The 10153-nt window shown below is 47.1% G+C and overlaps 1 protein-coding gene across 2 annotated transcripts; it reads left to right on the forward strand.

Moving 5' to 3' along the window:
- The first annotated feature begins 2294 nt into the window (after positions 1 to 2294).
- On the forward strand, positions 2295 to 8970 carry TREX2 (three prime repair exonuclease 2). Of its 2 annotated transcripts, none has more exons than XM_079958829.1 (2): positions 2295 to 2415; positions 8046 to 8970. In XM_079958829.1, exons 1-2 carry the CDS (start codon positions 2319 to 2321, stop codon positions 8717 to 8719), a joined length of 771 nt encoding a protein of 256 aa, XP_079814955.1. In that variant the 5' UTR covers positions 2295 to 2318; the 3' UTR covers positions 8720 to 8970. The 2 variants fall into 2 exon arrangements, with proteins under 2 accessions (XP_079814955.1, XP_079814956.1); XM_079958830.1 differs by having other exon boundaries at positions 2357 to 2411.
- The last annotated feature ends 1183 nt before the right edge of the window (positions 8971 to 10153 follow it).

Consider the following 10153-nt stretch of genomic DNA (forward strand, 5'->3'; position numbering starts at 1 on the left):
GGTTGCTTGTCTGCCATCTCCCCTGACCTTGGGGGAAGCATCCCTAGTGGGTATTGGGGTCCCCTGGTCTTTGGACACAGATTCCTCCTCCTCCACCGATTCTGGACCAGGCTCAGTCCTGACAAAAAGGTTTTACAATGCTTCTGGGAAATGCTCAGCTTAAGACCAAGAGGCTTTCATTTTAATAACTGTGGTGGATCAAATACTAAGGACGTGTGTTTTTCTCATACAAACCTTGGGCGCTGGAGGCCTTGTCAAGGGTTGCTCATTTAGAGGGGCACAGAGAAGAAGACAATCTCTTGGATATGAAGAGAAATGGCTTCTGTGACTCAGAGCAGAGGTGGGGGACCTGTGGGGGACAGTTGTTGGACTCCAATTCCTCATCATCCCTCACCACTGACCATACTCCCTGGCACTTTTAGTGTTAATGGGCCACACCTGGGGGAATGTTGGTTGCTCCAAAAAAAATGGGATGCTATCCTCAGGGCTACACATCTGGTGCACAAGATTTAGGTACCAGGTAAGATTTTTCCTGTTGTCTTTGTCCATGGAGTTTTCTTGGCAGGGATACTGGAGTGGCTTGCCGGTTCCTGCTCCAGGTGAATCACGTTTGGTCAAAACTCTCCACTATGACCTGTCCATCTTGGGTACCCTGCTTGGCATAGTTCATAGCTTCTCTGAGTTATTCAAGCCCTTTCGCCACGGCAAGGCAGTGATCCATGAAGGGGATCCTCAACTGATTGGTTCAAAATTGGGAAAGGAGTACGACAAGGCTGTATATTGTCTCCCTGCTTACAGTATTTAACTTATATGCAGAATTCATCATGCGAAAGGCTGGGCTGGATGAATCCTTAGCCAGAATTATGATTGCTGGAAGAAATATCAACAACCTCAGATATGCAGATGACACGACCTTGATGGCAGAAAGTGAGGAGGAATTAAAGAACCTTTTAATGAGGGTGAAAGAGGAGAGCGCAAAATATGGTCTGAAGCTCAACATCAAAAAAAACGAAGATCATGGCCACTGGGCCCATCACCTCCTGGCAAATAGAAGGGAAAGAAATGGAGGCAGTGAGAGATTTTACTTTCTTGGGCTCCATGATCACTGCAGATGGTGACAGCAGCCACGAAATTAAAAGACGCCTGCTTCTTGGGAGAAAAGCAATGACAAACATAGACAGCATCTTAAAAAGCAGAGACAACACTTTGCCAACAAAGGTCCGTATAATTAAAGCTATAGTTTTCCCAGTAGTGATGTATGGAAGTGAGAGCTGGACCATAAAGAAGGCTGATCGCCGAAGAATTGATGTTTTTGAATGATGGTGCTGGAGGAGACTCTTGAGACTCCCATGGACTTCAAGAAGATCAAACCTATCCATTCTTAAGGAAATCAGCCCTGAGTGCTCACTGGAAGGACAGATCCTGAAGCTGAGGCTCCAAGACTTTGGCCACCTCAGGAGAAGATAAGACTCTCTGGAAAAGCCCCTGATGTTGAGAAAGATTGAGGGCACAAGGAGAAGGGGACAACAGAGGACGAGATGGTGGGACAGTGTTCTCGAAGCTACCAGCATGAGTTTGACCAAACTGTGGGAGGCAGTGGAAGACAGGAGGGCCTGGAGTGCTCTGGTCCAGGGGGTCATGAAGAGTCGGACAAGACTAAACGACTAAACAACAACAGCAAGATTTTTCCTATTCATCTGGTAATTTCATTTATTTTAGTTTCTTCCTCTTCTTCTTCTTCTTCTTCTTCTTCTTCTTCTTCTTCTTCTTCCCTGCCATTCACCCTGAGGTCCCAGGGCAGGTTACAACAATGTTAAACACAACATTAGCAACAATTTAAAACAACAATAAATCTCAAAACTAGGGTGCCTCCTAAAATATATATATATCTCAAGTCAATTGTCAAACGCCAAGGTAAAAGGTTCTACTGTTTCAGGTCTGAGTGCTGCTGCTGCTGCTGTTAAATGTAAACCACTTTGAAATTTTTTGCTTAAAAACCCCTCAGGGGAAAAGAAAGTAAGTCAGGGGCATGAATAAGTAAGTAAGTAAGCAAGCAAGTAATGCTCAATCCCGGATTCCGTGACTCGTCTGCCCATTTTAGGGACTCTAGATGAGCGGCTCTTTTACGCCAGCGCCCTCTAGAGGGCAAAGAGGGGGTTGCATCCAATCGAATAGCTCCGGTCCTTGGCTGCTGAGCTGATGGATGCGCTTTCCCGGTCCCGGCCGGGTGGAGCTGCCGCTTTTGCCCCCCCCCCCGCCGCCCACCGCGCCGTCACGTCCGGAGGCGGGCTGGCCGGGCTGGCCGGGCTTGCCCGAGCATGTTGCTTTCGGTTTCCCCGCAGTCCGCCTTGAGAAGCCCAAGTCCTCGCTGCGTTTGTTGGGGGAGTCCGGGATCATCCGTAGATCATCCGGTGAGTTTTACTTGGCCCACTGGGGGGGGGGGACCCGGGAGTTTTCTTCTTCTTCTTCTTCTTCTTCTTCTTCTTCTTCTTCTTCTTCTTCTTCTTCTTCTCCTTCTCCTTCTCCTTCTCCTTCTTCTTCTTCTTCTTCTTCTTCTTCTTCTTCTTCTCCTCCTCCTCTCAAGGGGGCGGGTGGAGGAAATGAACTGCGGAGAGGAAAATCGCAAGGTTCTGTTCTTCGCTTTTTTAAGCCCTGGGAGGAGTGCGATTTGCCCCCCGGTTTGGTTTTGCTTTTCCCCCTCTGGAAGCGCGTCCCAATGATTTCCTGCACTTGCTCCCGAGTTTGTGGGTGTGCATCGGGGGTTACAGCATGTAAATTGCTTTCCTAGACCGAAGCCCGTCAGGTTGAGCCTTCCTGCTTTCCGGTGGCGGCCGGCCGGACTTCTCTGGCTGTGGGCGCCCACAAAGTAGAGCCTGAGAGTGAGGACCTTCCCTTCTTCTTGGTCCCGCTACTTAGCACAGTATTCAGGGGGCTCCATTTGGCTCGCATAGCTGTTGATCCTGAAACCCCTGTCAGCCAACTTAATTGTATGTTTTAGACTTTGAGATTCATGAAATTGTATACTTGTTATCAATAGCCTCCAGAAGATCAAAAGAGACTATGAGGCTCTGGGCAGGAAATTGAAGCAATTAAATGCACAAATTGTCATCTCATCTGTCCTCCCAGTTGAACGACGTGGCCCAGGGAGAGAGGGAAAAATAGTGGAAGTGAACAGCTGGCTTCGCAAATGGTGTAAACAGGAACGGTTTGGATTCTTAGATCACGGACTGCAGTTTCTTGAAGATGGACTTCTGGCAAGCGATGGGCTGCACCTCACAACGGTTGGGAGGAATGTTTTTGCCAAAAATCTCAGAAACCTCATCAGGAGGGCTTTAAACTGACTAATGTGGGGGAGGGAGACAGTGCTCCTGAAGGTAGGAGTCTATCAATTGATGAAGATGATCATCCAAATGTCATAGACCAAATGGAGCAAACAGCACGCAGACCTAGTGGTGGGAGGAAAAAATCCTTAAATAAGAGACACGGGGGAATGATTAATGGACTTCAATGTCTGTACACTAATGCGCAAAGCATGGGTAATAAACAAGATGAGCTTGAGCTCTTGGTACAGCAAACTAAATATGACATAATAGGCATCACTGAAACCTGGTGGGATAAGTCCCACGACTGGAATGTAAAAATGGAGGGTTACAATCTATTTCAGAGAAACAGACCAGACAAGAAAGGAGGAGGAGTGGCGTTATATGTCAGGGATGTGTATACCTGTGAAGAGATCCACGATTTAGAACCTCAAAGCCAAAGTGAGAGCATTTGGGTCAAAATTAAGGGAGAGATGAATAACAGGGACCTCATTGTGGGAGTTTACTATAGATCCCCAAGCCAAACGGAGAACATAGATGATGCCTTCCTGGAACAGATGGCCAAGCATGCAAAAGGAAGGGAGATAGTAGTAATGGGGGACTTCAATTACCCGGATATTTGCTGGATGTCAAACTCAGCCAAGAGCATAAGGTCAAACAGATTCCTCACTGGCCTTGCAGACAACTTCATTGTCCAGAAAGTGGGAGAAGCAACAAGAGGAACAGCCATTTTAGATCTGGTCCTAACCAATGTTGATGACCTGGTTAGTGGGGTAGAAGTGGAAGGATCATTAGGCGCGAGTGATCATGCTCTTCTGAAGTTTACTATACAGCGGAAAGGAGCAGCCAAACATACTAGGACTCAATTTCTTGACTTTAAGAAAGTCGACTTCATAAAACTTAGGGAAGTGCTGGGCGAGATCCCATGGACAGTAATACTAAAAGGAAAGGGAGTTCATGATGGATGGGAGTTTGTTAAGAGGGAGATAGTAAAAGCACAACTTCAGGCAATACCAATGAGACGGAAACATGGAAGGTGCCTAAAGAAGCCAGGGTGGCTATCTAAAGAACTTTTAACTGAGTTAAGATTAAAAAATGATGTGTACAAAAAATGGAAAAGGGGGGAAACCACCAAAGAGGAATTCAAACAAATAGCCAGCACGTGTAGACACAAAGTCAGAAAAGCTAAAGCACAGAATGAACTCAGGCTTGCTAGAGAGGTTAAAAGCAACAAAAAGGGCTTTTATGGGTATGTTCGTAGCAAAAGGAAGAACAAAGAAACCGTGGGGTCACTCAGAGGAGAAGATGGTGAAATGCAAACAGGGGACACAGAAAGGGCTGAACTCCTCAATGCCTTCTTTGCCTCAGTCTTCTCCGATAAAGAAAACAATGCCCGACCTGAAGAATTTGGAGCAAATGATTCAGCAGAGGAAACACAGCCCAGAATAACTAAGGAGATAGTACAAGAATACTTGGCTAGTTTAGATGTATTCAAGTCTCCAGGGCCAGATGAACTGCATCCAAGAGTATTAGAAGAACTGGCAGATGTGATCTCAGAACCACTGGCAGTCATCTTTGAGAATTCCTGAAGAACAGGCGAAGTCCCGGCAGACTGGAGGAGGGCAAATGTTGTCCCTATTTTCAAAAAGGGGGAAAGAGAGGACCCAAATAATTACCGCCCAGTCAGTCTGACATCAATACCAGGGAAGATTCTGGAGCAGATCATTAAGCAAACAGTTTGTGAGCACCTAGAAAGGAATACTGTGATCACCAATAGTCAGCATGGATTTCTGAAAAATAAGTCATGTCAGACTAACCTGATCTCGTTTTTTGACAGAATTACAAGCCTGGTAGATGAAGGGAACGCAGTGGATGTAGCCTACCTTGATTTCAGCAAGGCATTTGACAAGGTGCCCCATGATATTCTTGTAAAGAAGCTGGTAAAATGCGGTCTTGACTATGCTACCACTCAGTGGATTTGTAACTGGCTGACTGACCGAACCCAAAGGGTGCTCATCAATGGTTCCTCTTCATCCTGGAGAAGAGTGACTAGTGGGGTGCCACAGGGTTCTGTCTTGGGCCCGGTCTTATTCAACATCTTTATCAACGACTTGGATGATGGACTCAAGGGCATCCTGATCAAATTTGCAGATGACACCAAACTGGGAGGGGTGGCTAACACCCCAGAGGACAGGATCACACTTCAAAATGACCTTGACAGATTAGAGAACTGGGCCAAAACAAACAAGATGAATTTTAATAGGGAGAAATGTAAAGTATTGCACTTGGGCAAAAAAAATGAGAGGCACAAATACAAGATGGGTGACACCTGGCTTGAGAGCAGTACATGTGAAAAGGATCTAGGAGTCTTGGTTGACCACAAACTTGACATGAGCCAACAGTGTGATGCGGCAGCTAAAAAAGCCAATGCAATTCTGGGCTGCATCAATAGGACTATTGCATCTAGATCAAGGGAAGTAATAGTGCCACTGTATTCTGCTCTGGTCAGACCTCACCTGGGTACTGTGTCCAGTTCTGGGCACCACAGTTCAAGAAGGACACTGACAAACTGGAACGTGTCCAGAGGAGGGCAACCAAAATGGTCAAAGGCCTGGAAACGATGCCTTATGAAGAACAGCTAAGGGAGCTGGGCATGTTTAGCCTGGAGAAGAGGAGGTTAAGGGAGATATGATAGCCATGTTCAAATATATAAAAGGATGTCACATAGAGGAGGGAGAAAGGTTGTTTTCTGCTGCTCCAGAGAAGCGGACACGGAGCAATGGTTCCAAACTACAAGAAAAAAGATTCCACTTAAACATTAGGAAGAACTTCCTGACAGTAAGAGCTGTTCGACAGTGGAATTTGCTGCCAAGGAGTGTGGTGGAGTCTCCTTCTTTGGAGGTCTTTAAGCAGAGGCTAGACAACCATATGTCAGGAGTGCTCTGATGGTGTTTCCTGCTTGGCAGGGGGTTGGACTCGATGGCCCTTGTGGTCTCTTCCAACTCTATGATTCTATGATTCTATGATTCTAATGTATGTTGCCTTGGAAATGTTACTGTCTTGAAAGGTCACTTAGAAACAGCTTAAACCAAAAGATAAATAGATTGAATAGTGTATCCAACATAAAGCCATACTGTACTCTTGAGTAGAACCATTGACATTAAAGGACATGATTAGTGCTGGCCCATTAATTTCAATGGGTCTTCTCAAAGCAAACATTGGATACAACCCAGTAAGTTTTGCTAATAGGAGAGGAAAATACATATTGCCCCACAATGCAGTTTTAGCAGTTTGTTGTGTCTCTAGGCTCATCCTCTCCTGTTGTCGATTTCTGCTTATTTTTTAAAGCACCAGCCACTTGTCTTCTGGAACACGCTGCACTCCCTTCATCACTGGGTTGTCCTTTTGAGTTAACTCTCTAGTTCTGTGACATTGTGTGTGCATGTGACAAGAAGAGCATTCTACATGTTTCCATGCTACATTCACACATTGTGCCTCCTGCTGTTTCATTTTTGCATGCCTTTTGAACTAGGATTGAATGGAGCTTTTTTCCATTGCCAGATGATGAGAACAACACTTTTCAGAAAGCTTTTCACTGTGACTCCAGAAACCCTTTACAGGCAGTGCATTTGGACCCTATTGGATCTGATGTGAAATTATAGATTGCTGAGAGAGAGAAGTCTGCCGTCCAGGGCTCCTGTCCATTGCTCTGGGAATGGGCATAGCCAGGGGGCAGGGGCCGCTCCCGATCAAAATGACAAAAATCATTTTAAAGCATTGAAAGTACTCAGTTAACTGAGGTTGTGCCCCCCCCCCACCAAAGTCTGCCCCTTTTGGGGGGATATTTTTACCCATGATTTCCCCAAAACAACTCAACAACTCTTGAGAGGGAGGGGGGCAGCTGTCCCCCGGCCTCACCTTGGCTGTGCTCATGCCTCAGTCTGATTTTGTGACTGGGGTGGCCAGAGGTAGTACGCAGAGGGACATTCTTCTTCATCCCATTGTCAATCATTTTTGGTGTATTTAAAAGTTTATCCATAGTGACAGAATGCCCCACCTCTGCCCACAGAGAGTGTCAACATACCAAGGATTTGCTCCTTCAAATGGCACCTTGAACCACTTGCTGCCTGGCAGGCAAATGCCAACTTCAGCCTCCCTGGCCCCTCTTTGCTGCTCCTGTTCCTGCACCAGGTGTACTGCTGCCTGTTGAGAAGCCAGGAAGTGGAGCGGGCTAGTCTTGCCCTGGAGAGCAATTGTAAGAACTTTGCTGCATTTGCAGCTGTTTCCAGGGAGAAACCTCTGGTGTGGAGAGTTGTTTTGTGGTGGGAGTACAAATGCAATTTGTGCTCAATTCGTGGTGTATCTGGGTTGTTGCTGTTTTATATTTTTATTGACGATTTATTCTATTGTACTTTTGTATTTAGGCTGTAATTTCTCCTTTATCAGTCTGTTCACTGCTGGTGTGGGGGACTGATGATTTGTGCATGGAAGTGTTATGCATGCAAGCCTGGGTGGAGCTGTTACCTCTGGTGAAGAGATGAGCGACTTCTGAAGTTTAGCAGTGCAGCTGAGACTGCTGTGGCATTTGTGTGAGCTGAAGCTCTGTCTCTCCACATGTAGGGGAGAACTGCGCTCATGTTATTGCTTTTCCTTATGGCCTGGTGGTGTGGATTTAATCCCTGCTTGCGTATATAAAGATTCTAACGTTCTTTTCCTCTGTGCCAGCCATGGCATCTCTGCAGGATTTCCAGACATTTGTCTTCCTCGATCTTGAAACCACCGGCTTGCCCCATGACCAGCCTCGCTTGGCTGAGCTCTGCCTCTTTGCTGTGCACCGCCGTTCACTCCAGTGCTCTCCGCTGCCGGGCACCCCCCAGCTACCCCGCATCATAGACAAGCTCACTCTCTGCGTTGATCCCCAAAAGCCCTTCACCCTTGAAGCAGAGAGGATTACTGGGCTGAGCAACCAAAATCTGGAGGAGAATTGCAAAGCAGATTTCAACCGCAATGTGGTGGATGTACTAAAAGGGTTTCTGTGGCGGCAAAAGGGCCCAGTCTGCTTGGTGGCTCACAATGGCCTTGGCTTTGACTTCCCCCTGCTTCGTGCAGAGCTGTGGCGAGTGGACACTGACCTGCCCCCGAGCACCGGCTGCCTGGACACACTGCCAGCCTTGAAGGAGCTGGAAAGATCTCCTGGCATGAGCTACCAGCTTGGGGCACTGTTCCGACATTTCTATGGACGTGAGCCTATTAGGGCCCACTCAGCTGAAGGTGATGTGGTCACTCTTCTGTTAGTGTTTCTTGCCAAAGCCCCTGAGCTAATGACATGGGCAGCTCGTAATGCGCAGAGCTGGGGGGAGATTCGGCCTATGTACCTCCTAAGCAGAAGCAGGAACTGATAGCAAGAACGATGACACGACCTCTTTCCCCACAAGTGCACATCCACACAGATCAAACCTTGAAGTGTCCTCCTGTACAGGGCTACTTCCTGTGTGCAGTGGAAATGTGGAAGACTTTTGTACTGTGAGAAGTTAGTGGTGTACGGCAAGGACTCTTCTTGTGCCCAGACCTTGGTTGGGGGGGGGGGTGCCTGCAGCATTTCTAATCTTGTATTGGACACCTGTTGATAAAGTGGCTAATTTCTTATCTATCACTTGGCTCTGGGTGGGGTTTCAAGGTCAGCTGCCTGTTAAAGGAGCACTGGGATCCCATACAGTCGCTGAGAATGTTTGTTTGTAAGAGATAACAGGGGCTTGGAAAGAACCACGGCATAGATAAAGGCCCTGCATCCCAGCCCCTATAGGAGTCTATCCACTGCTGTTCTGAGGGGTTCCTAGGGTCTGAAGGAGCCATAAGTATTGCTTATTCTGTCTGTAATCCAGCTAGGATAAACACCTCCTATCCTTCACTCATGGGTTTGGTCACTGCATTTGGAGCCAGTAAAAGAACCAGTCCTGTTGGCAACATGCTGCAGTGACCAACCTCGGAAGGCCAGGCAGATGCAGCAGTTGGAGTGTCTGGCTTGGAGTTGTGGGGCTCAGTGTCACATCTCCACCATAAATCTCAATGGGTAACTTTGGGCAAGGCACTACCTCTCATGCCTGATGGGTGGAAAGTATGGAGTCCAAAGGTTAGCCACACCCCCCCCCCCGCCGCAATAGAACATGTCTGGAGTGGGAAGAATGTGTCCTGGGCACTGGGCACTACCTCTCATGCCTGGTGGGCGCAGTTTTTAAAAGGTGAAACCAGCGTTGCCTAAAAACAAGTTTTAGCTACATTTTAGTAGGTTATTGAAATTACTTTTGTAACTGCTTTGAAATAGCTTAGGGGTTTAGAGAAGCCGTCCTGGTTTCTGATTTGATCCCAGAACGTCCTGCTTTTTCTTAGGATGTCCCTGTTTTCATCAGAGAAATGTTGGAGCGTATGGCAAAGGAGTGTTATAAGGATGAAAGGTACTAAATAGATATTTGGTAGTATAGTTTAGCAATGATGCTTCCCTGTTTCAGATAGAGGGAGTCCCCAGGACACATTCTTCCCACTCCAGACATGTTCTATTTCGGGGAGGGGGGTGGCTAACCTTTGGACTCCATACTTTCCATCCAGCATGGCTAACAGGGATGATAGAAATTTGTGGTCCAGCAACATCAGGGTTTCCTGTCCCTGGTCTAAAGGTACTTTGATGCAGCCACGTTGCTAACATTAGGCATGCTTGGGGTCTGATCAGTGCCTGGGTGGGCTACTGCTTGGAAGCCCCATGTATGATGCTCTGAACTCTGAGGCTGTAGTCCCATACACACAGTTCTATGGGGTTTTCTGAGCAGACATGCCTCAGA

The sequence above is a fragment of the Podarcis cretensis genome, assembly GCF_951804945.1.
Source record: "Podarcis cretensis genome assembly, chromosome: 17".
NCBI classification, from domain to species: domain Eukaryota; kingdom Metazoa; phylum Chordata; class Lepidosauria; order Squamata; family Lacertidae; genus Podarcis; species Podarcis cretensis.